At 45.9% G+C, this 26,283-nt stretch overlaps 1 protein-coding gene across 1 annotated transcript; it reads left to right on the top strand.

Annotated features, from left to right (window-relative positions):
• Positions 1-9,648: 9,648 nt before the first annotated feature.
• On the top strand, positions 9,649-25,683 carry FOXN2 (forkhead box N2; the record flags this gene model as incomplete). Its single annotated transcript, XM_080615352.1, is given in 6 exon segments — positions 9,649-10,185; positions 15,567-15,691; positions 19,899-19,963; positions 24,401-24,469; positions 25,219-25,648; positions 25,650-25,683. Coding segments are annotated over 6 exon segments (1,260 nt in total).
• Positions 25,684-26,283: the final 600 nt, after the last annotated feature.

Genomic DNA, 26,283 nt, shown 5'->3' with positions numbered 1-26,283 from the left:
GAATGCCAACCAAGGAGTGTGCTGCCTCAACAGCTCCGAGCACCACAGATTTTCTCCTTGAGGAGCCTTCCCATGTCCTCTGGGCTGCTCGGGATGGAAGGCAGCAGAGCTGCCAGCAGCTATCTTGGTATCAGGATGTGCCAGTCCAGTAAGTAATGGAGCAGCTACAGGGATGTGTGATGGTCCCGCTGAAGGAGAAAAAGAACTGTGTGGTGAGTGAGTGTAGTGCCTGGGAAAGCAGACAGAGGCTTAGGTGCATGTCAGGCTGATTTTTACCATCTTTATTAACCACAGACTCTGCTCAGTCAGTGCAGGAGACTTGAAAACCTGACACCTAGAGCAAAGGCCAACTCTTTCAGTGAACGAGATAGTTTGGTATCTGAAGATGGCACATCTACCATCAGAGAGGTGCTGGATACACCATCCCTGGAGACATCCAAGGCCAGGCTGGATGTGGTTCTGGGCAGCCTGATCTAGTTGAAGGTGTCCCTGCTCATTGCAGGTGGTTGGACTAGATGAGCTTTGAAGGTCCCTTCCAACCCAAACTATTCTGTGATTCTAAGAAGATGCTGTGTATGGATTCAGTTTAAACTGGTGAGAAAGTGATGCTGTTCTTGTGTGGAAATGTCGGTTCCTGTAAGAACAGCAGAGGTTTTTACACTGGTTTCAGCTGGGGCTGTAATTCCACCCTTCTTCCCTATTATTGCTCCTTGGCGACCGGTTATTTGGGTTGAAAGGAGCTGGTACAAATGAGAGGACATACCCCACTCACGCAGAAGGCTTTTTCCGAATCTTACCAGTATGAGCTGAACACCAGGATAATGAACCGCTGCTGTGTATCTCTTGTGCTGTTCCCTTCAGTGAGGTAGTCCCACTGCACTGCCATGGTGCAAAACGAGCTGTGTGAAGTACAGCTTTCCTTTCCTGGCTGTGAATCAATGAAAAAGGCCAGGTTGGACGGTGCTTGGAGCAACCTGCTCTAGTAGAAGGTGTCCCTGCCCGTGGCAGGGAGTTGGAACTGGATGAGCTTTAAGGTCCCTTCCAGCCCAAACCATTCCATAATTCTATGAAAAGCAACCTTTAGTGCCCATAAGTAAAGGTTGTCAGTGACACAGATGGATGCTCCCTGCCTTTTAGCACAGGTGTAAATTCTGCCCTTTTTCTTCCATCCGTCTCCTTGAGTTTCCTCTTTATGGCTGTTGCTATTCCTCCCCATCCCGCTCCTGAGGTGGGCTGTGTATAAGCTCAACTGCAGGATGCCAGCGCACTGATTGTAACCCTCCTGAGGGAAGTAGGTGGAGGCAGCGAGTGCCTCATCCCTAGCGCGTGTGCCTTGCTGCTCCACATCTGAAAGGGTGTTGGGCAACTTCCTGCGCTGAGACGCGGCCATCGGCATGACTCATGTCAGCACACGCAGCTCTGTCTCTGGGCAGGTGCACACTTGCAGGCTGCAAACCCCATCCACGTCCCAGCGCAGCAGCCGAGAGGGCTGGTTGGGGTGCACGTGGTGTGTCTCCTTGCAGGTCCAGCTCCTTGGCTCCCAGAGAAGACGCCTCCACATAAAACAGGAAGACCCGGAGATGCTGCTTCACTTTTTTTCTGGCTGGACTTCTATGTGTGATATGTGTTTATTCATAGAACCACAGGAACAGTGCGGTTGGAAAAGGCCTTCAAGATCATCAAGTCCAAACGTTCCCCAGCACTGCCAAGGCCACCACTAACCCATGTCACTGAGGGCCTCATCTACACCATGTGTGAACACTTCCAGGGACGGTGACTCCACCACTGCCCTGGGCAGCCTGTTCCAATGCCTGACTGACCTTTCAGGGAAGGAATTGTTCCCAACACCCAGTCTAAACCTCCCCTGGTGCAGCTTGAGGCCGTTTCCTCTTGTTCCTTGGGAGCAGAGCCCAGCCCCCTCCTGGCTCCATGCTCCTTTCAGGCAGTTGTAGAGAGCGATAAGGTCCCCCCTGAGCCTTCTCTTCTCCAGACTAAACCCCCCCAGGTCCCTCAGCCGTTCCCCATCACACTGTGCTCCAGGCCCTGCACCAGCTCCATTGCCCTTCTCTGGCCCCGCTCCAGCACCTCAATGCCTCTTGTAGTGAGGGGCCCAGAACTGAACACAGGATTCGAGGTGCAGCCTCACCAGTGCCCGGTACAGGGGGATGATCACTGCCCTGGCCCTGCTGGACACACTATTGCTCATACAAGGTAGGATTCATTCCCTGTCATATTACATGAGCAGTCTGACTTAGTGCATGCTGTGTGATGATGAACTCTTCATCCCACCCTCATCATGGGTAAATGCACACAGCGATGCTCTGGGGTACTTGCAAAATAGAATTGAAGTCAGCAAGTGGCAGGCAGCTCACTCATGCATGCTTCAGCAATAAATTCTATCCTACGGAAGAAGTGCTGTCTGATGCCAGCCACCGTCCGTATGACCCTGGGTACTCTGCATCCTCCCTGTGAAACATGATGGCTATGGAAGCATGAGGCTTGGGTCTCACTCGGTTTTGGGGAGCGCTGCTGGGTGCTCCTCTGTGCTGAGTGCCTGCAGGTCTGCATGGCTGGCAACCAGGAAGTCTAGCTGTTGTGTCTGGGGTAGGAATACCCCTGCAACCGAGTGGTTGCTTGTGTACCGGGACCATTTCAAGAGAAGCCTGGAACTGGGGCAGATAAGAAGATTAATACCAGAAGTCAATGGTGTGGGTTTTTCCTTTTTCTTTTTTCCTGGTGTGTTCAAGCTTTTTTCTTTTAGGTTCAAACAAGGCTTAGGGCACCCTGCTTCTTCCTCAAAGCTTAGAGTATGTTGGGCACTGTGTTACATTTGCTACTGCTGCTGCAGAAGTTGCCCCCAACTCATCTTCTGCACCCTCTGTAAGGATCACTTTATATGTAGTTTATTTATATAATTAGTTTGGGGTTTTTTTACTGCTGGTCGATCTTCAGGTTATCTACTTATACAGCTGAGTCTCCCATGTGCACCCTCTGAAAAGAGGATGGAGCCAGGAGGTGGCTGGTCTCTTCTCCTAAGGGACAAGTGATAGGACAAGAGGAAATGGCCTCAAGCTGCACAAAGAGAGGTTTGGGTATTAGGAACAATTTCTTCCCAGAAAGGCAGTCAGGCATTGGAACAGGCTGCCCAGGGCAGTGGTGGAGTCACCGTCCCTGGAAGTGTTCACACATGGTGTAGATGAGGCCCTCAGTGACATGGGTTAGTGGTGGCCTTGGCAGTGCTGGGGAACGTTTGGACTTGATGATCTTAAAGGTCTTTTCCAACCCAGCTGATTCTAAGATTCTGTGTGTCTGGCTGTTTTCCCAAAGCCCATCTCCTGGAGCAGCTTATCTTGATACCACACTCAGGCCTCATTTCTTCTCTTGCGTTATTTTCAGTGCATTCCTGTCTTGCAGTATGTAGCTAATTCTGGTTTCCTGGTTCATGTGGATCCCCTGCTTTCTTCCTTTTTAACACTGACAGGATTGCACTGTGCTTAGATTTGGGGCCACAAGGTAGAATTGAGTGAGTGGGAGCTGAGAGGCTTGCTGCTAAGCAGCAGCAGCAGTCACTCATCCCTCATCCTCTGGTCTGTGAGGGCCATCACCAGACCCACTATAGAATCATAGAATGGTTTGAGTTAGAAGGAGCCTTAAAGAGCAGGGCAGCCTGGTCCTATCTGCTGCTTTGGTTTGGTTTAAGGATGTTGAGTAGTCAAAAGTAGGAGCTGTATGCTTTTGGGCTCATGGCCATGCTGTATGAGAAGTGTCAGATGGCATCTTGTACTTTGAGGGTCTAGTTTCGCTAGCATGGATGCCTTTCTTCTGTGTTTAGACACTTGCATCTTCTGCAGCCTTCCCCCTGAGGGTGTACCTCAATGTACAGACCCTGTATGATTAAACTGGGCCATTTTTCTGTACAAGAAACTTGCCTGGTCCACGTGTTCCAGTGTGGGGTCACCATATAGAAGAAAAGGTAATTTTATACCACAGCCGTGGTGAGGAGAGGGCTGATTCTGATATAAAGTGATTTGGAAACAGAAAACCAAGTTCAACAGTTGTGGAGTGAAATTAAGAGCGAGTTGGCCAAGAAGGTCAGCATGGAGAGGAGCATCACTTTGCTGTGTAGGGATGTGGAGGAAGACCAATGCTTTGGGAGCAGGAGCTGGGAAATAGCAAGCGGTGACAGCTTCACAATCACAAAGCTGTACTGGTAATGTGGGTGGGTTTGCGCTACAGCTCTTAAACTAAATCTTGCAGAAGGGTCACTTGGGGCGAAGCTTCAAATTGTTGGTTTTCAGCTGAAAATCGGGAGTTCTGGTTCTTTAAGGCTGAAGAAGGCAAAAAAGCTGGATGGAGCAGATAGCATTATGTTTTCCAGTGCTGGTAAATTGGTACTGAGACCAGCTGGAATGTAGCTTATTTCTATTTCAAGAGGATGGTGAAGAAGCACATGGAAGGGTTACCCTGGAAGGGGAATTACCATCAGAATTATTTTGCAAGGCATGTGCTCAAATGGCTCACTTGTGAACGTTATCAATGGCTTACATTTTTTTGCATGTTAGTCCATTTAGCAAGCAGTGTTTCAGGAACATGACCTGGAGGCATCTTTTGAAAAGCTGCTATTGGCAGTAAAGCATTTCTTTTTAAAGCACTTCTTCCCCCACCACTTTCTGTGACACCAAAGGGGTTTTTAGGGGGTTTTCTTAATAGATTTCATTGCTGGTTTGTTTTGTTTTGTTCCTTTTCTTCACTTCCCAGTTTCTCTGTTAGACTGTTTTCATGTGCTTGGTTTAAATCTGAGGCACAGGAAACCTGGTCCAGCAGTGATTGCAGCCTTTGGAAAGGCTTCTCAGTGACCAAGTCTCAGAGGCTCCGGGCCACGCACAGGGTCTGGAATGGGGTCTGGGCATGTCTGAGTTTACATATCATTTTTTGCAGCATTTCTTTTCCTCATATTGGACCTTTTCATTGCTTTTAGCTCCCATTTTTGTTTTGTTGGGATTTTTTGCTTCTGTTTTCCCCTGCCTTTAATTATATCACAGGGAGAATATTGACATTAAAGGGGCATTAAAATGAGAGAGGCTTGGAAGTATTTTGGAAAACCTTTCTTCTTCGACCACACCATGCTATGGTTGAAAAGAAACCTGTGAGCTTATGGCTTGTCTGGTCCCTCAGTTGGGTGGTTTTGTTTCAGGCTGGCTTTGAGAAGCCGAGAACTGCTTTTTAAATGGGTTTTAAACCAATTATTTTCAATTCCCCCCCTCCTTTGCAAGCCGTGAGGAGCAGGAAGGGCACTGCCTGCTGTAGGTGCTACCCTAATGGGAGCATCTCTGGGTGCCCTTTGTCACTGGCGGGGTGCAGCTGCCCGCTTTCTCCTCTGCAGACAACAGCTCCCGGCTTGCCAAAGCCTATGGCCGAGAGGTGGTTTTGTCCTCGGGAGACCGTAATGCCTTTAGTTGTCTTGGATACGTGACATCATATAGTGTTGTAATCAAATATAGGCCTTTCACAGGGCTGGGAAAGGGGGGGGTTCAGCTGACCTCCAGCCGCTGCTGTGGGATGGGCAGGGGATGGAGTAAGGCAGCCCAAGACAAAGGAGATGAGTGAGGGAGGGAAGGTTAAGTTAATGGTGGGAAAAATGGCCTGGTGTCATGCTTTAATGCTCTTGGTGAAGCAGATGTGGTGCTTTTTATTGATGGGGTTCCACTAATCACGCAGAGATGTACTTTTTTTGCTGTTCTTCCCTTTTAACATGCAAAAACTTGTGGCTGGTCCCGTGCTGTGTGCCTGCTGGCTTGGAAGTTTATCCCAAACTTGTGTAGGTGAGCAGTGGCAGTCATTTATGTGTGCAGCTCTTGCACTGTTTTAACAGCACAATACATTCAGTGGTGCATTGAAGTCAGGACAAGCCCCGGTGTTGATACACTTCCATAGGCGCAGGGGAATATGAAAATCTATAGAAGAATTTGCTACTGGTATAGTTGCTTGTGTGCAAAAAGCACGTACCCATCGTTTTAAATACTCTCAGAGCCTGTTTATGTTAGTACCAAAGCTGTGTGTGGAGTTCACAAATGCCCCAACCCTGTAACTAACGCTGCATGGCCCAAGCTTGGTGCAGAGAGGGTGGTTGCAGAGCTGCTCTCACAACAGAGTTGTGATATGGCTAAAAATCTCTTATCCTGACTTAAAACCATGTTCTACTGCTCAGACTGGGACAAAGCACAGTCATATATTGTTTTCTTTATTTTCTTTTTAATTTTAAATCTGGAGGGAAATCACTGCATTATTAGCAGTACTAGCAGAGGCGACTTTTTGCTTGGCTGGTCCTACAGAATAAATAGGTATGTTTAGTTGTGGGAAAGGTTGCCCTAAGCTGGGCACTGATGTTGTGCAGGCACCTTTCATCTGATGCCATTGGACAGTGAGGAAGGGTCAAGCATAGTTCTCTTCTAGGCATGGGGTTGGCTGAAGATTTGCAAAGGGATAGTTCATACAAAATGAGCCAAGTGCTAAAATACAGGGAGACCATACAGCAGGCTTCCAGTGCCTAAAGGGGCTACAAGAAATCTGGAGAGGGACTTTTGACAAGGGCCTGCAGGGACAGGACAAGGGGGAATGGCTTTAACCTGAGTGAGGGGAGATTGAGATGAGATATAAGGAAGAAATCCTTCCCTGTGAGGGTGCTGAGGCCCTGGCACAGGGTGCACAGAGAAGCTGTGGCTGCCCCATCCCTGGCAGTGTTCAAGGCCAGGTTGGACGGGGCTTGAAGCAACCTGGTCTAGTGGAAGGTGTCCTTGCCTGTGGCAGGGGGTTGGAACTGGGTGAGCTTTAAGGTCCCTTCCAACCCAAACCAGTCTGGGATTCTATGGCTGAGAAGTGTGAGCTAGTATGTAGCTGGCTAAAGAGGCGCTGAACAAGGAGGTGAGGTTAATCATTATAAGGAAAATGGTACAACTCACGTTGCAGCAGAATTGGGGTTTGTCTCCTTTTAGGAATTTTATCTCTTTGGTTTGTTTGAGGGGTTCTTTGGAATTTTTTTTTTTTTTGTTTGCTTGGGGTTTTTTTTCTTAATTTAAGAAAGGCTTGAAGAAGTGACATAAGCCTATGGATATATTGCTATGTTTGAAGCCAGCCATCACTGAGTGCCAATATAAATCTGCTCTGACGGCTTGGGGGAGAAATAAATTGTTGGGAGAGCAAAGCTATTTTTGACCGGCTGTTTGAGCAGTTGGCTTTGCTTTAATTTAAACTTTTTGTTTATTTTTAATGACTGAATTGGTTGTTAATCACACCCATCCCTGCCTTAAATAGACTATTTGGGGATGGTTTCCAGCACTAGTACTGGTAAGCACAGGTGCGGGTTTTCCTGTCAAAACGGCTTTGCAATAGCTGGTGCAAAAGCGTATAAGCAGATGAAGAGAGAAGAAATTGCTGATGGGAAACCCAGTGCATTTCTGGGGAGGCACAAATTCCTCCCCCAGCACTTGCTGGGCACCAGGAGGGGCTGGCAGGGCTCTGGTTCTTCTTGGGGAGCATAAAAATATCCATTGTCTTCCAATGTCACCATGTCACGCCTCCATCACACACATCATTCCCCTCTTCCCGAACAAGAAGGCTAGGCAAATACATCTCCAGGCAGGCTGGGCAGTATAACTGCATGTAATTCTTTGTTTGCTTGGGGGTTTTGGAGGTTTTTGTACAGTTAGTATGAATCTCAGCTTTACTGGTAAACCACATCCATAGTTGGAGTGTCTTATGTTTATAGCAGGCTGGTATAGCTTCTGTAATATGTGTCATAGAATCATAGAATAGTTAGGGTTGGAAAGGACCTTAAGATCATCCAGTTCCAACCTCCCTGCCATGGGCAGGGACACCCCACACTAAACCATGCCACCCAAGGCCTCATCCAACCTGGCCTTGAACACCGCCAAGGATGGAGCATTCACAACTTCCCTGGTTAACCCATTCCAGTGCCTCACCACCCTCTCAGTAAAGAATTTCTTCCTTATATCCAATCTAAACTTCCCCTGTTTAAGTTTGAACCCATTACCCCTTGTCCTGTCACTACAGTCCCTGATGAATAGTCCATCCCCAGCATCCTTGTAGGCCCCCTTCAGATACTGGAAGGCTGCTCTGAGGTCTCCACACAGCCTTCTCTTCTCCAGGCTGAACAGCCCCAACTTTCTCAGCCTGTCTTCATATGGGAGGTGCTCCAGTCCCCTGAAGGGAGACTCCTCCTGTGTCTGTGTGTATATGTACAGTTGAGTGGTTTTGCTGGTCTGTACTTCTGGTACAGCTGTGTTGGCCCAAGCTGTAGGTGCAGTGAAGCTGTGACATGGTCACATCAGCAGGAGAAAACCAGCTGTTGCCATCACATAGTTTGCTAGATGACTGCTTTTAAAACTCTACAATCAAGAAGATGTTCATTGTTAGTGTAATGCCTCTAAAGCATGGGTGGCCTGTTAGACCGTGTGTTCTGGGTGGCTTTTTTATAGATGATGATTTTAGAGTTGGGTGGGTTTTTTGGGTTTTGGTTCGTTTGGGTTTTCCCATCTAGGGAAAAATCAAAAGCAAGTGCTCAGCCATTATTTCTGCGAGAGGACTGAGCTGCCACTCCAGTGGATGGTCACTTCCTCTTCAGTGCTGGTCTCACCACTCTCTGCTTTGCAGGAGAGCCTGGGACAGAGCAGCAAACCCTTGCAGCAAGAGAAAACGGTGGTCTCTTAGACCTGGGTAGCTCCTTAAGACCCAACTGATGAACTGATAGGCTGATCAGACCTTTCCCTGGTGGAAAGGGGAGTCAAAACTTGGGAGTGACTGTGGCTTGTACGGGGCTGTAAAGACTTCATTCACCCTGAGACCACAAATTCCCTTTACATTGATTTAAGTTTTGCAACTTGTTTTTCACTTGTTGGGCACCAAAGGCAAACACTTCTTCATGGGTCAATTTGCAATATAATGAGTGTAACGAAAGAGTTCATGTGAGAGCTGAAGGGATCAGATCAGACCTGTTAAGGTCTTTTTCAGATTTCAGATGCTGACATCAAAATAGCTATTATTTCTATGTCCAGATTGGTGTTTCAAGGTAGATACAGGAGTTTTCCAATGCTTACCTTAAGTTCTGGTTATAAACCAAGGGGAGTTAACGCATGCTTATGAGATTATTGCCATGCTTGTGTTGGACCCTGGCTCTCATCAGTGACTACAGTATTCTTGCACAGTGTGGGGATGTAGAGGGACTTTTTGCTGGAGAGGGACTTTTGACAAGGGCCTATAGGGACAGGACAAGGGGGAATGGCTTTAACCTGACAGAGGGGAGATTGAGATGAGACATTAGAAAGAAATTCTTCCCTGTGAGGGTGCTGAGGTGCTGGCACAGGGTGCCCAGAGAAGCTGCGGCTGCCCCATCCCTGGCAGTGTTCAAGGCCAGGTTGGACGGGGCTTGGAGCAACCTGGTCTGGTGGAAGGTGTCCCTGCCCGTGACAGGGGATTGGAACTGAATGAGCTTTAAGGTCCTTTCCAACCCAAACTCTCTGTGATTCTATGGTACAGCCCTGCATTTGGGTTTGGTGGGCTTCCACGGAATGTAGTTTTGAAGGTTTGCATTGATTTCTGACCATCTCTTTTGTTGCAGACCAATAAAGCTAAATGGGTCCAGTCACTGGAATGACTCCGGATAAGAAAGCTGAAACACCCGGAGCAGAAAGAGCTGCAGGATTACGGCAGTGTCATGGCATGGGAAGCTTGCCTGATGCAGGTGATGCCGGCAGGCCAAAGGCCACTGTGGTGGACAGAGATTCAGCAGACGACGAGCTCACAAACTTGAACTGGCTGCATGAAAGTACTAACCTGCTAACAAACTTCAGCCTCGGGAGCGAGGGTCTTCCGATCGTTAGTCCTTTATATGACATTGAGGGTGACAGCGTGCCATCCTTCTCACCGTCCTGCTACCAGAACCCTGAAAAGAAATCCTCCACTTCCAAACCCCCCTACTCTTTCAGCCTTCTCATTTACATGGCAATCGAGCATTCTCCCAACAAGAGCTTGCCAGTCAAAGAGATCTACAGCTGGATCCTGGAGCGCTTCCCCTACTTCGCCACGGCACCCACCGGCTGGAAGAACTCGGTCCGACACAACCTCTCCTTGAACAAGTGTTTCCGAAAGGTGGAGAGAGGCCATGGCAAGGTGAGACCTAGCGGGAGGGAGGTGGGTCAGGTCTGAAATTCAGGGGGCATGGAGAAGACTCTGTTCTTCAGGACTTTTGGTTTGGTTTGATTTGTTTTTTCCCCCTCCATGTCCTGTAACGCTTTATTTGCAGCTGGAGATGGTTTGGAAATGGCACTTCTGACAAATCACAGGATGACAGAAGTCACTTGGGTTTTGTAGGTAGTGCTGGCCTGGGTAGAGCTAGCAGTGGTCATACTTTCTAAAACTGGCTAACATGCTGTTGCAAAGGACCCTGTTTTCACTTATAATTCTGTTAGCTTGCAATACCCTGCCTTAAATTTCAGGCATCTTGGGATGTGTTTTTGCTGAAGCTTCTTAAACTCGTGCTCTCTCTATTTTTCAATGCTTAAATATCAGTGTGTGGTCTTCCTTCCATGCTTTTCCAGCACAGCCATGGCTACAATTGCACTAGCAAGCAGAAGAGATTGTGGGATGCCAAGCAGGGAAGCATTGGTGATGCCCATTTGGGTGCAGATGTGGCCTTCTGCAAGGCACTCTTGCTTGCAGGCACACTGCATGAGCGTGGCTGAGTGTTCCTCAATGTAAAGGCTGCCTTGAATATTAAACTCTTTCATTTGTGATCTTCCTTTACACTTACCACAATAACAATCTTAATTCTTGCATTAAATGTACTGTATTGCTTTAACCTCTGTCATAACACAACAGCGTGTGTCTCTGCGTGGTGCAGACACAAGCTTCACTCCTTAAATTCAAGGATACTCTTCCCTGTACAAGTTCTTTCTTCTTCTGACCAATACAATTTTACTGGTGACTTCCTTTTCCGTCTCTCATTTCCCATCCCATTTCTCAAAGAGCTGGCTCTGACTTAAATAAACCAACAAACCACATACCAGAAGTCAACAAACAAATCCCGGACACGTCTGCTTGGAGGTCAGCCTGAGTGGTAACAGGCTTGTTATCAGAACTGTGTGCAATGCCTGGTGTGCTTGACAAGCCTGTCGCTGCAGATAGAGGTCCTGGGTCTGAGTGGGCATTGGGAAGGATTGCCTTGTACTGGCAGGACTAGATGCCCCATTCTTGACAGTCTTCAAGGCCAGGTTGGACGGAGCTTGGAGCAACCTGGTCTAGTGGAAGGTGTCCCTGCCTGTGGCAGGGGGTTGGAACTGGATGAGCTTTAAGGCCCCTTCCAAACCATCTATGATTCTTTGATTTTCAGTATCCCTGCTCCTACATTAAATTGTTAGGGTGTTGTTTTCCCAAGCAGCAGCTTTGCTTGGGAAAAAGGACTTTTTGCTGCTGTATGGCAAGTTCAGTAACTCTCCCGTAGCCAAGTCCTGCTGGATGTTGGGATGGGCTTTTAATGTGGATGCAGCTGCTGTATTGGAGTAGCTGCAGGCTGTGCATGTGTGAAGGATGTGGATCTGAGCAGCCAACACAGGTGGCAAAAGTGCCATTAAGGGTCTGTGTGGCTCCATCTAGGAAGGAAGACAAGAGTTTCAGAAGAATTAAGGAAAGCAAGGAAAATGTTCAATATTTGTGTACGAGTTCCTGCTGTCTGTGAACCTGCCAGTTAAAGCTCAACTCTTTCCAGCCTAGAAACACTCAAGGTTTACGAGTTACCATCAAAACCTCATGTCTTGGCAGGTGGTTGGAGGAGCTTGAGACTGCCTGGTCTTCTACTCACCCTCCCAACCTCACCAGTATTGCTGGGCTCAGAGGATGGCTTGCTGCTGGATCCGACATCTCTAGTAGGAAAAGCACAATGCAGAATAGCTACCATCACTACCAGTAAGGTGATGGCTGATGTGCTCTGTCAGCATTTTCCCAGGGCTCCAGACACTCTGCAGCTCTAACTCTTAACAACAGAAACTGCACACCCACTGCAAAAAGCCCCCCCTGAAAGTTTACTGAAGCTTCCCCACATCCAGCCAACAGTGGTTAAGTCTTTATCCTCTGCCCTGCTTTGGAAAGGACCAGATGAGAGTACTGCTCCAAATTCTTCCTGCAAAACAAGTCTTTGGGGCACAGCAATACATGTAGACTCCACGGGAGATGATGGGAACGCTCAGACCTCCCTCCGTTGTCACTTTGGAGCAAGCAGCGGTAGCTTCAAGCTTGTTTTGCAGATGGTGTTGCCTGTAACGTGTGCTAGCCATGGTTACAGCCATGCCTCCAGGTGCTTTGCTCAAAGGGCAGGATAATTTTGTATATTCTTCCATTTTTTATTTTGTTAATGGCATCTTAATTGTGTTTCAAAGGGAGTATGAGTCAGCTTTTATCCCAAGCACCTGGGTAAGCGGGGAGGCCCATGGCACGTTGTGTCAGAGGAGCATGGTTTATTTTGGGTGAGAGGAGCTTTAAAGCCTTTCAAATGAATCTGGGTTCTTGTATTCAAAGACTGTGTCTGACAGGAGGGGAGGGTCTATACCCCACATCCCAGGGCAGGATGAGGATGCTTTATGATGCCTCCATGGGTATTGTTGCTAGCCACTGGCTATGAAATATTTTGCCCAGAGAGGTGCTGGATGCGCCATCCCTGGAGACATTCAAGGCCAGGCTGGATGTGGTTCTGGGCAACCTAGTCGAGTGGACTCTCCCTTATGAGACAGCACTGCAGTCAAGAGGAGGAACTTCTCATGCTTTGGAAACAGAATGTATGTATGTCACATCTCTGCTAAAATACACACTGCCCTTTCTGTAAGCACATGTTGTGATGCTGCTGTACCTAAGTGGTTTCTCAAAGTTTACCCCAGTTGATAGAGCTGAAATACCCTTTCTTACTAGAGTTACAGTTGAGCTCATGCCTGCAGTCATCCCAACAGAAGATTTCCAGTGATTCTCAGGTAATAGTGGCTGGGAGCTGGAGCTGATGAACAGCAAGGAGATGATGCTGGAGCCAGTGCCTGGGACACCTGCTTGCCTTCCAGTATATCTGCTGTGGCCTTGGTGCCCCTGAAGACGTGGAGCTCAATTTGATGTGACTGTGATTCTGAGCAATCCTCAGAAGATACAGCTAATGCATTTGAAGCACGGTCACGTAACCTTGGGATTGGGGGGGAGGTCTGCAGGGGGACATTGCTCTTTTTGGAGGAGCAGTGTCTGATATGCAGACTTGAAGTGAAAAGTGGTTTGGAGTAGGAAGCCCTGAGGAGCCTCCCTGCTCTTTGCTAGGTTTGATTTTACAATTGTGGGTTTGGGGATTTTTTTATTAATCAATACCACTGGGGAGAAAAGGTGCTGGGAGGCAGGAGCAGCATCCGCTTCAAGCAGCAATTTGGCATGCTGCTGCCCATATGGATGTGGCCCTGCCACTGTTTCCTCCAGGTGGCTGGAGGAGACAGGGCTTGAGTATCTTCAACTGATCTCCCTTTCTTTTCTTGGTAGGTATGTCTTTTTTTTGACAAGACATGGTGCTAGACAACCTGTGTGGCTGTTCAGGTATTCAGGCAATGAGCAGGTCCCATCTATAAGCCTGTAGAGATAGGAGAATGATGTCTATGATCTGATAAACCTCTTGGTGGATATACGACAGACCTCCATGCATACACACAGTATTTTCCAGCACCCAGTTCAAGTGGAAGCAGTTGGTGAGAACAGCCCATACCTGATGGAATCACAACCGCTGTGTGGGTCTGAAGCTGGGTGCTTCAATAGGTGCCCCACTGTTGATGTGAAATGGTAACCTCCACTGCAGTTTAGCATTTTAGGTCATAGTAGACTTGGTCTTTGGTAGGAGAAATGGTAGAGTCTGTTTTGTTGCTGTGGTTAGACCTCTGGTTTGTTTTCAAGCTGGATGTACCTGTGTTCTGTGGGACTTCCAGCTCCAGCTGTGCATGGCTTTCCCCTGAAGTGTGACACTAGGAAGACCTGTGATGGATTGCCACTGTGCATCTTTGCTAAGGCAGCAAATGTGAGTGAGACGGTGCATACCAGCAGCCCCATGGGCATCACCAGCTCTTTTGTTTAATGTCTGCTTTTAGTGCAAATAATGGTGGGTGAAAGTGTGATTTCACATTATGCTTAACCCAATCTAACTTCCCAAAGCAGTATACTTAACCCAGTCTGACTACTCAAAGAAGACGTCACCCTGTTTATTGCCTCTTGCACTGGACTGTCTGTCTGGCTTCACCTTGCTGTTGCAATACCCACCCAAAATCCTTGTGTTGTGTTGTCAGGGCAGCAAACTGGTGGTGGGAGTACCTGGCTGGGAAGATGAAAGAGGGAAACTAACTCCATTCTGGCTGCAGGCCCAGCTGAACAGCATTAGGTGTCAAGTGGAAGTGCTTGCCTGAACTGGCAGATAAAACCTGTGGTAGCCTCAAAGCTACCAAAGGGAGGAAAAGAGCAACCCCCAACATTAGGGGTTGGGTTGTTGGGGAAAGGGTGTGGGAAAGGGATAAAGGATGTTAGTCTGTCATTGAGATGATGGATGGAGCCATTTGGGAGGATACCCCCTATTAGTACCTAGCTGCCTAAATCGTCCTGCCAGCCACCATGGCTGTTTAATTAAAGGTAAGCTTCTTGATAGGTATCTTGCAGCCTGTGTTCAGTTTTAGCATGAAAAGATGGGTATTAAGAAAGATTCAGGTTAAAAAAATAAATAACTGAGAGATGCTGCAGCTGGGAGATCTTTATGAAAGGCAGAAACTTCAACTAAAATTGTCTCTTTCTCAGCTGGAGCTCTCCCTGGTTTGATTTTTCACTATGTATAGCAAAGTATTTCCTCTTTTCAGGAAAAGCCCTGTGACTTAATAGGACTATGGATTTACGTGCTCTGTGGGTCCTTTTTAGTCTTAATTCATTGACTATCCATAAAATGGTGCTTAACTATTGGTATATCAAATTTAATAGCAAGAATAACTAGCACAGTGGTGCTTGCATCAAAATACATTAATTGGGTTTTTAGCCAGGCGTTTGGCAAGATGCTGTTACCGGATTGTGTAAAGTTAAATGAGTATGTGTACATATGTAAGTAAAGGGAAGGGTGCTTTGGTTCCTTAGAAACATCTTAATTGAAAGCCTGCTGATCAATTCACTGATGCCTGGACAGACCCTTAAACTCACAGCTGTATTTACCAAGTGTTAAAATAAGGTTTACAGCTTTCAGCGGACAAATACGAAAGGGAATGGAGCTTTGGAGCTGCTATCCCACGCTGCAAGACGGGTGCTTCCGTACCATACAATGAGGGTCTTGGGAGCACATGCCCACACAGGAAGCGTCCCCTTCCCATGCAGGCAATGGAGCTGCCTGAGGATGATGCACATCATCTGTACAGTGCTGGATGCCGACATCATTGCCTCTTGGGAATGTTACATTAGAAACGACTGTAACAGCCTGGCCCCTGGCTCTTCTGATTTGCAGTATTTCTTTCTTGCAGGTGAATGGAAAAGGGTCGTTATGGTGCGTTGACCCGGAATATAAACCTAATCTTGTCCAAGCACTGAAAAAGCAGCCTTTTCCCTCAGCGCTTGCATTTTACACACCGCCAGCATCACCACCGAGGTAGGTGAATTTTCTCACCCGAGTAAGGTGTGTGGTTACCATACAGAGGAAATGCCCATGGAGATCTTGGTGTGGTGTTACCGGCTACTACCCAGGAGAAGAATTTGAGTGGGGTTTAGGTGAGGCTGGCTAGAAGAGCTGAGGAGATGTAATGAGCTCAGGCTTCCCAGGTAGCAGATCTGGGGTTCGTGTCCAAGTCACCTTCATAACTGTGGGAGAGTTTAAGAGAAGGAGGTCAGGGCTGTGGTGGGTGCTTACTGGTGTTCCTGTATCTCTGGAGGGCAGGCTGTCGCAGGAACTGGAGCAAAATCCTCCCTCAAACATAGTTCACCAGGACCGATCTAGGGTGCCTGGTGCTGCTAGCTTGGAAGGAAGTGTGGGTCTTTCTCCTTTAAGTCACTCATCTGGATATAAAATGTATATATTATATACTGTTGTGGAAAACAACTTTTCTACAATCTGAAGTGCTTAGAGAGGTTGGTCTGAGAAAGGTGTTTTTTTCTTGGAGGCCGTTAAAAGCATTTTGCAGCAGGGGTGGGAAGAACAGCCTTTACCATAAACATACTCAGAAGTGAAGCCTGCAAGACTTCCTCATCCGACACATTTTAAGATTAGGCAATAGATTCTGGAGAATTTGAAGTGAACATCCTGAGTAGAGGAAGAGGAACTGCAGCTGGGTCAGCCTATGGGGTGGGATGGAGAGGAAGAAGAGGACAGAAAGCAGACAGGAATGCATTGCTGGTGGTGAGCTCAGTTCTTAGGTAGGCATGTGGCCGGTTTATCTAGTTTAGCAAAGAATTTGGGTGAGATAAGAGATAATTACGGTCTCTGAACATTGCCCTATGCCTTAACTTTATTGCGAGGAGTTTCCTTAAACAGGAGGACCTGGGATCACTGGAGCAGGATGTAAAACTGATAACATTGAGCAGAGATTTATAAGGGTCCAACAGGTCACTGACCCCAGGAGCTGGCACCCCAGTGCAACCCTTATCTGTCTGGCAGTAGCTGAAGATTTGTGTGGCGTGGGCTTTTCCAGTTGGGCTTGTAACCTACAAGATGAAACAGTGGTCTCTGACCTTCCAGCCGTCTTGAGCTGTAATGGGTCATGTTGGGTTTGAAAGAGCCAAGCAGAAGTATCCTGTTTTCAGCAGGAATGAGAGCATTACTAAAATAACCCTGAAGTGCTTAAGAATTAAGAAATAGTGAAATTGGAAAGTAAGAGATGGCTGGTGGTATTGTAAGGCTTTCTATGGGAACAAAGATTATTGAAACTACTGTAATTGGACTCCAGATGATAATGCTTTTACAGGCTTTAATGTTTCTCTGTAAGGGCATGAACTTCTGGTTTTTGGTGCAACTTGAGTGAAGATTTTGGTCCTTGAAAGCTTTGTTAACGCTGTGTCTATGTTAACATGGTAAAACTTTGAGATTTAAAGAACAATACAGATGGGAAGGGACCTCTGGAATGCTGTCTGTCCAGACAGAGGAGCAGAGAGAGGATCAGGACAGGCAGCTTACGGCAGGGCAGGTCATTCAGAGCCTCAGCCTCTCCAAGATTAGTCCAATGATACAGGCACTGAAGTTATTGCTTGTAGAAAGGCAACATACTGAGATTAGGTGTAGGGAAGGAGAGATGTTACCCAAATGCTGAGGTACTTGCAAGATCAGGACTTCAATTTGAAGCTGTTGTTTCCGGTACCCTTTTTTTCCTTCACTGAAGGACTAGTCCCACTTGCCAACTATCACAATTACAAGGAAATCCTGGTCCTAATGAAGCCACATGGCAAAATTCCCACTGCAGTGCTTTTATTTAGAAGGACAACAAAGTAAACCCAGCATTTTAAGATACTAAACTTTTTCCTAATGAAAGCTGGTTTATTTTCTTTATAATAATAATACAACCGTTTGTATGACTTTCAGGAAAACAGATTTATCTTTTTCCCTTCCACGTTCAAAAATCCTTGGATTAGATTTAAATTCTGGACTAATTTTGGGGAGGGGCCCTCAAGGGGCTGCCTTGTGTGTGAAAAGAGAAAGAGGAAGCCCAGAGTTGCAGCTGGAGAGAGGCTGGAAGGGCTGTCCGAATTCATCTACAGGCTGATGCTGGAATTCGACTGTGACTTGTTGTGGGAGGGCTGCGTGTAGTGTTCATAATTACTTTACAGTGTGTTGGGGGGACTATGCCTATCAGTCAGTAGGATTGTAGGGTAAAAGGAAAGGTGTTACTTTGAGTAGAAGCTTTCCAAAACCGGAATCTGTGTCTAGTTACACTGAAATATGTAGGACCACGGGTGATTGGCTTCACTGATGCATTTTATTTCCACACAGCTTGTTCAACAAGTCAATGCAAGGCCCCTGTGTTCTGTTTCTAATACTACATGTATTATATCCCTTGGCTCTGGGGACAGGCAAGGTCCTCATCTTCCTAATACCTTATGCATATGCATAGCTTGCCTTAATACTAAGCATTAATTTGCTCTAAGAAAGGTCTGTGTGGATATGATTCTTGGAGGATCTGAGATCAGAAAAAGGGGTGAAGATGTTTAGCATCTCTTTGTACAATCTACCTGCAGGCTGCAAAGCCAGCCATGGTGGGGTGCGCCCATTGCTTTCCTTGTGGCTTTTATTTTTTTATTATTATTATTTTAATTTTTTTTCCCCATTTTTGGATCTGTCCCCTTTGCACTCCTTCAAGAAAACGCAAGTTTTGCACATATTCATGTTCAGCTGCGCTGGATCTTTGTCCCTTTAGTTGCCACACTGGGAGATGCTTAAATGCGACTCTCCTTTTCAGTGGCTTTGGTTACCGGTGCCAGGCAGGCTGCTGGGCTGCCAGAGCTCCTTCCATAGCTCAGATGATGTATCCCAAGCCACCTTGCTTCATTTCTTTTCCTCCTGCACTATGCCAACCTTTGGAGCTGTTACCAATGGCCAGCTGAGTTTGGATAGCATGATGGCAAGTTGGGCGGCCCTCATTAACAGCTGTGTGGAGTAGCTGATCTCAGGGGTGTTGAGATGTGTGCAGCCACAGCAGCAGCCAGCAACCGGTGAAAAATATTTCATACAAAATTCAACTTAAAAAATGAAGATTTTAGTTAAATAAATGTATTTTAGAAAAATGAAGTCACCGTTCGGGTTTTAATTAATGCTGAAAAAAAACCAGGAAGCATTTAGCAGCTTTGTGGTTTTTTGGAGGAGATTTGTGGCTGTGCCTTATTTTGGAAAATAGACCTGCCTAAATATGATACATATGAAAGGTGAACACACCTTAATGATAGAAATCACCCCATTAATCCCGTGAGCTTGCTGTTACAGGTTGGGCTTGAAAATTCTGCCCATTACCCTTTGAATTCTCCCAGCAATGCTGTAAAAGATGCACATTGCTGTGTTTCACGCGGTGTTACAAGTTGTGGACTATTTCTGTTGTATTTGTTTCTAAATGTTTGCTACTGTATTTATAATGAACTGAATAATTAGGACTGGATGTGCAGCAGAAAACCATGTGAAAGTTTTAACTTGCTCTTTATTCTGTAAGGTATTAAGTGGTACTTCGCCAGGCACAAAGCTGATCTCCTAACACAACAAAGCAGACAGCATCACCAAAGCAGCCCTGCTTCAGATAACTTAAAAATGAGCAGATATCTTGGTTTGAAGGGGTTTTTTGGCTCTTCCCCAGCTTTTTGCATGACACTACCTTTTGTTTTTGTTAATCTCCCACTACCATTTCAAAGAGCAGATGGACACAATTATTATTATATATATATTATATATATTATATTTATTATATATATTATATTATATATATTAACTATTCTGTTGCTTCTGGGCTCTAAGCATCGCTGCATAAGCTAATGTCTTGTTCACATGGAGGTTTTACTTAGTAAAAATCACTGTTTAAAATCCAGTCTTTAGGCAGGTACATAAACTCTGTCGAAGTTAGTGTCTCTTGCCCACCAGGCTTTTGCTTAGTGTGTGTGGTTGGAGGTATTTTCCAAATGCTGCTGATAGCTCATAGTGCTCCATAAACCATCAGCCAATGTGTCAGGCCATCTACTAAGGGCAATAGAAACTGCTTGCCCACCAAACTGTGGTGATTGGGTTGGTTTTGTGTTTACCTCTCTATGATCATATTATTGTGACTACTGTACTTCGTAGAAATCATTTGGCTGATCAGGGCTCGGCTTTGACCTGTTGCATTTCTCTTCAGTAGGTCAGTGTCCCCTCACTACCTAACTTCAGTCCTTCAGCAGAATCACGGCCGATCTCTCAAAGGTAAACATTTCATTTTCATTTGCTTTGCTCCCCTGGCTTTAGTCACAAGTGTGTGCTGAAGCCCAGCTCATGTTGTGTATGGACCTGCTCTGAAGGGTCTGCTAGATTCTAATGTAGTAGAATGCATGCTTCTTATATTAGCCACCTGTGTGTTAAGTTTAAACCCCTAAGATGAATTTCAACATGTAGTAGGAGCTGTCTTATTCTGCCAACAAGGTATTTAGCAGGCCCATCGCTCCCAAATACAACCTGCTTAAAGAATGAATATTTCAGTGGAAAACAAGTCTGAAAGCTACACATCTCTACCTAGTTCTATTGGTTACCAAGAACAAAAAGCAGCAACTTTTAATGTATGAAACTGGTGGGATGTGGCCACAGGAAAGTCCCTTAAAATTGTTTCTTTGATACAACTGGGTGGGAGAGCATGATGGGAATAATGAGTATAGTTCAGATGGGTATTTCACAGCTGTGTGGTCCTTTTCACTCCCTTGCCAAGAAGATGGGCACAAGCTGGTGTCATTGCCAGTGTAACTAAGTAGGAAGACCTGAGTTCTGGATATTAACCCAGATAGCAGAATAGGCTCATGTTGTCTGTTTAGTTGAAGGTGTCACCTTAAAAATTGTAAAATGTTCATTTTAACTCTTGGGAGAGAAGAATAGGATGGGTTTAATATATATATATTCCAAATACAGGTCTTGATACTGTAGGCTGCATGCAGTACTGCCCCTCAACTGAGTTTGTAACGCTCTGTGTTTCCTGTTTTAGTAATGAAGTAGGTGCAGGAGAAACCAAGTCATGTCCACATCCAAAAGCTTTTATGTTATATATATGTTAGTTTAACCGTAGTCACCAAAAATTGGTGGAGAAAGATTGAATCTGACCAAGTCATGCTCAGTATATTACTATGGATGAGTAATCTCTTCTAGCCATGGCAGGAACTCTGTCAGGTTTTAATGAGCATTAGAGTCAAGAACTTGGCCATAGTTTTGGCCTAGGGGTTTCTACTTTTGCTTTTCATGAGGAAAAACAGCCAGCCAGATTCAGATTTAAAAACCAGAAAGTGAATTTAAGATGGAAATCTGTTTTTCATTGGCAGTCAAACGCAAATGGAAGCAGCAACAGCTCTTGGACAGGAAATGGTTACTTCATTTTCCCATATGTACCTTTAAGAAAGCTTTATCTTAGGACGTTTTAGTGGGCTTTGGTACCAGGTACCTATGCTAGTCAGCATGCTGGGAATCACAGCTTTTCTTTTGAAGAAGCCTATTCAGCCCAGGTCTTGTGCCTCGCTAGTAAAGCTTAATACATTGAAAGCTTGTCCTTGTCTAAAATAATACTAAGGTTTTTTTAAAGTGCTGTGAATTGTGCTCAGTTTTTAAAGGGCTGATTCCAAGAAAAAGTGAGCATAAGTTAATTTGTCATAGAGGAGTGTTGTTAAAGCTCTTTCAAAGGGTTAATGAAAGGCCCCTGATGAAGAAGGACTTGGGCAGCATAGCAGACATCCAGCGCTCTGCTTTTGCTAGCACAGTAGGCTAGCAAGGTTGTTTTTAGTTTTTGGCCTCAATCCAGAACCATTGGTTAGGCAGCAAAGCCAAGTATTTTTAGAGACCAAGCAGCTGCCTGGTCCACAGATGATAATTACCATGCATCCAGACAGAGGTTTTATGGTGGTACCCAGGTGGCAAGGAAGCATCCTTGGCTGGCTGGCTTCTGTAGAGCTGCTAGGTCTGGGATTCCCAGGGATTAGAATCACAGAATCATACAATTCCAGGTTGGAAAGAACTTCAAGGAACATCTGGTCCAACCTTTCCAGGCAAAGCATGACCTAGATCAGATGTTCTAGCGCCCTATCCAGCCAAATCTGAGAAGTGTCCAGCGTTGGGAAATTCACCACTTCCCTGGGGAGACCATTGCAATGGCTGATTGGCCATGCACTTCCCTGGGGAGACCATTCCAATGGCTGTGAAAAATTTTCCTGTTGTATTCAATTGGAATCTCCCCAGGAGTAACTTGTGCCCATCCCCTCTGGTTTTTTCTATGTAACTCCTTGCAAAAAGGGAGTCTCCATCTTCTTCGTAGCCAGCCTTTAAATACTGGCACATGGTGATGAGGATTGCCCTGAGCCTTCTCTTGTACAGGCTGAACAAACCCAGCTCTCTCAGCCTGTCCTCACGTGGCTTTCCAGTCCTCTCGTCATCCTTGTGGCCTTTCTCTGGACCCTCTCCAGTCTGTCCACATCTTTTTATATGGTATAGCAGGGACCAAAACTCAACAGTATTCCAGGTGTGGCCTGACAAGCCTGGAGCAGAATGGGATAATGACTTATTAGGGAATACAAGAAATCCCCCTCCTCTTAATGATTTTGCTGGTGTGTCCTCTGACAGGTTTGGAGATTGCCAGTCTGATGCTAACCATTCCAATTTGCTACACTGCAGGTGCCAAAATCATGACATATATCTGCTCTCATTTAACTTCTTCAGCTGGGTGAACCTGTTCAGCATCTCCCTGGCTTTGGAGGCAAGCCATTAATGTTCCTGGGGTCCCATAGGGCTGCTGCTGTGCAAATGAAAGAATTCCTTGGAATAAGGTGGTTCCTCAGCCATTCTGCCGGGGAGACACAAGTTTGGGAAATACTGCTCTGTTGAGAACAGTCAGAAATGCAGCCAAAGCACATTAACAGTGATGCAGAGTACTGCTGAGGAGTCACTGCAGAAGTGTCTTTCCTCATTCTTTGGGGATACTAAAATGCAGAAATGTTCTCTGCAGGTAGTAATTCTGTGTCGCATTAATGCCTCTGGTTGCTTGTTATTTTAACAAGGTGGTGCTTACATACCAACATCAGATGTGAAAACCAAATGTGATAGCAAGTAAGGAATAGGAATATTTCACTTTCCGGTTATGGTAGTGGTGGAGGAAAGTAACTTTTCATGCTTGTGTTTTAATTTCTTTTTGTCAGGAGGATACTTATGAGTTGGAAATACAGGGGCTCTATTGCCAGAAACAGTATTGACAAAACAGGAAAAAACCCAGCCTTGTGAGTGCAATAGGATAGACCTTAAAGTATGCTGGTTTTAAAATGAGAGAGAGTGAAAACAAGGGAGAAATACGCACTTATGTACACCTTGGACATAGTGTTTTGCTCTGAGACACCAAGGCTCTTGTGAGAGCTCACTGTCTCATTGCTCCCCTTTTTCCTGGTTACTGTACCATGTGTATTTCTCCTGGAGGGACACAGACCTGCTCAAGCAAGTCCAGAGGAGCCCACGGAGATGTTCTGAGGGCTGGAGCACCTCTGCTCTGCTTCCAGAGCCTAAAGGGACTGACAAGAAATCTGGAGAGGGGCTTTTGACAAGGGCCTGTAGGGACAGGACAAGGGGGAATGGCTTTAACCTGACAGAGGGGAGATTGAGATGAGACATTAGGAAGAAATTCTTTCCTGTGAGGGTGCTGAGGCGCTGGCACAGGGTGCCCAGAGAAGCTGTGGCTGCCCCATCCCTGGCAGTGTTCAAGGCCAGGTTGGATGGGGCTTGGAGCAAGCTGGTCTAGTGGAAGGTGTCCCTGCCTGTGGCAGGGCACTGGAACTGGATGAGCTTTAAGGTCCTTTCCAACCCAAACCAGTCTGGGATTCTGTGATCCATAGCTGGATGTCAAGGAAGGAAGACCTTGGATTTTTTTTTTTTAAGTGCATGAGTGTGTCCTGAAATGAGAGAGAAAGGTGTGCTTGTTTCTTTTCCTTTTCACCTGATTCTAGTTAGAAATGTCACTCTGTCGTAATATCCTTAAGGTACCCTTTTTGAGATACAAGCAATCTGGGTGGCAAAGGATGGTGTTCCTCAGCAATGCCTGTTACCATAGCTAAAAGTGCTGCAGTTCACCTAAACCTTTTGAAGTGCCTATGTATTATTTAGATCCCCGTGCTTTCTAGATGAAGTAGTTCAGTGCCCCCTTCCTTGCTTGTGCTCTCGATTTCTTCCATCTGACTTGTTAGATGAATGTGTGCTGAATTAGCGTTGCATTAATGGGCACGTTCGTTCTCAGCCTTGCATATTCACATAACCAGGGTAAGAAGCTGCTGAGATGCTTTTCTGTGCCATATGCATAATCTTTCTCTCTCAATCGGTACCAACAAAAAGCCACTTGTTGGTAAGTATAGCAACAGCATCATCATATGAATGCCTAATTAATGATTCTTGGCTTCAGCTTTGGTAAGTGCAGTGTGAGAATTCAGCATTTGAGTATCACAGATAAGATGTGAGGCTGTTCTATAATGGTATTGCACTGTACGAGTGTCATGCTCTGTCTGAATTCGTACGTTCTCCCAGCCCTGCCCTTTATTGTTGGCCAGTATATATAGCTATTTATTCTTTATATGTTCTAGGGGCCTCATTTTGTCAGGCTTACCAAAGATCTAATGTTTTGCTGCTTCTCTTTCACAGAATCTGATATTGATGCTGCTACTGCAATGATGCTGTTAAATACTTCCATTCAACAAGGGATGTTGGACTGTAAGCATAAGCTATTTTACTGTGTTTTTCTTTTATACCCAGAAGCTAAATGTTGCAGGAAACAAGTATGGTCTGTTTGAGAAGCAATTCTGGGTTGATTATTCTTTCTCTTATTAGAGTTTTACAGAACCACCTTCTCTCCCCCTGCATTTCATTTTGGGCTTTTTTTCAGCAAAGTTCTTCTCCTGCCCTCTTTGTGCTAGATGGGAAGCAGTTTCTTAGTTAACTTCTCTGTCTCTCCAGCTCTTAATTGTGATTAGCTGAAGACCGTTGTTCTTCATGGATAACAGTAAATGAGCACAAGATATTATAACTCTTAAATGCTCACATTCAGCTCACATTCAGCCAGCCAGTGTGCTCATAGCAGCCTACCAATATCTGAAGGGGGCTTTCAAGGATGCTGGAGAGGGTCTCTTCATCAGGGACTGTAGCGACAAGACAAGAGGTGATAGGTTTAAACTTTAACAGGGGAGATTTAGGTTAGATATAAGGAAGAAGTTCTTCCCTGTGAGGGTGCTGAGGCGCTGGCACAGGGTGCCCAGAGAAGCTGTGGCTGCCCCATCCCTGGCAATATTCAAGGCCAGGTTGGACAGGGCTTGGAGCAACCTGGTCTAGTGGAAGGTGTCCCTGCCCAAGGCAGGGCATTGGAAAAGAGGAGCTTTAAGGTCCCCTGGAACCCAAACTATTCTACGATTTTGCAGGTGCTCTCAGTGGAGTATTTGCTTACTGATGAGTCTTGTTTTTGACAGGTGAGAAACCTCAGCCTCTGAAGACACCTAAGAAGAGGAGTTACGGCAGCGCGTTCAATGCTCCCAGTTCCATAAATTTGCAGGGAAATGATTCTGCAGCCACCAATATTGATCCAAAAGAGGATCACAACTACAGTGCCAGCAGCATGGGCTCCCAGCGCTGCGCATCTAGGTCCAGCGTGTCTTCCTTGTCCTCCCTTGACGAGGTGTATGAATTTATCTCCGAGACCAGCCATGATGGAAGTGATGGCAGCGAAGGATTTCACAGCGAAGTGGATACAGACGTTGACTATGAAGATGATCCTCTTGGAGACAGTGGCTATGCATCCCAACCTTGTGTAGATACCTCTGAGGAAAGTCAGCCTAGCAACAAAGCACTCAAGGAGTTATGTCAAGAAATTGATGAAGAGTTGAAAGAAGCAGCAGGGTCTCTGCTCCACCTTGCTGGCATCCAAACGTGCTTGAGTTCGTTAATAAGTACTGCAAAGACCCACTGTCACAAGCAAAGGAAGAAATAGTATGTTTGTCAGTGTTGAATATATACATATATTTTTTTTAATTGTGGCAATACTCTTCTACTTTTACCCTTCACAAGGGAGATCAAAGCCATAAGAGGACTCATTGCTTTTTTATTTTTGGCGCTAACTATAATTTAGCCATTTATTTTTAAATCACTGCCTAAAAAGAAAAGTTATTTAATCTTCTCCAAGTAGAAGAGGTGCATGACTTGTGAAAACCTGAAAGCATACTTCTTAATGATCGCTTTTAGTTGGTTTTACTTTCTTTTCCCCAGAGATACGTTTGTTCAGATGCACATTGTGGATCATATTTACAGCTCTGTTGGCCTCATCCACAGAGGGGAGTTTTGCCCTGTCTAAGGGCTCTGACTTCCACGTAAAGGATTAAAAAGGAGGAGAAAAAAGAAAGGGGTTTAAAAAATAGGGGTCCTGGCTCTGGTTGCCTCCTCCCACCCATCCTCTCTTCACTCTTCTGAGACAGGTCCTGGTTGGAATGCTGGTGAAGCAAATCCAAATGGCTGCAATTTTCAGCCCACCTGACACTGGC

Source organism: Psittacula echo, assembly GCF_963264785.1.
Source record: "Psittacula echo genome assembly, chromosome: 4".
In the NCBI taxonomy this organism is placed as follows: domain Eukaryota; kingdom Metazoa; phylum Chordata; class Aves; order Psittaciformes; family Psittacidae; genus Psittacula; species Psittacula echo.
This window is presented reverse-complemented; position numbering and strand designations above follow the sequence as displayed.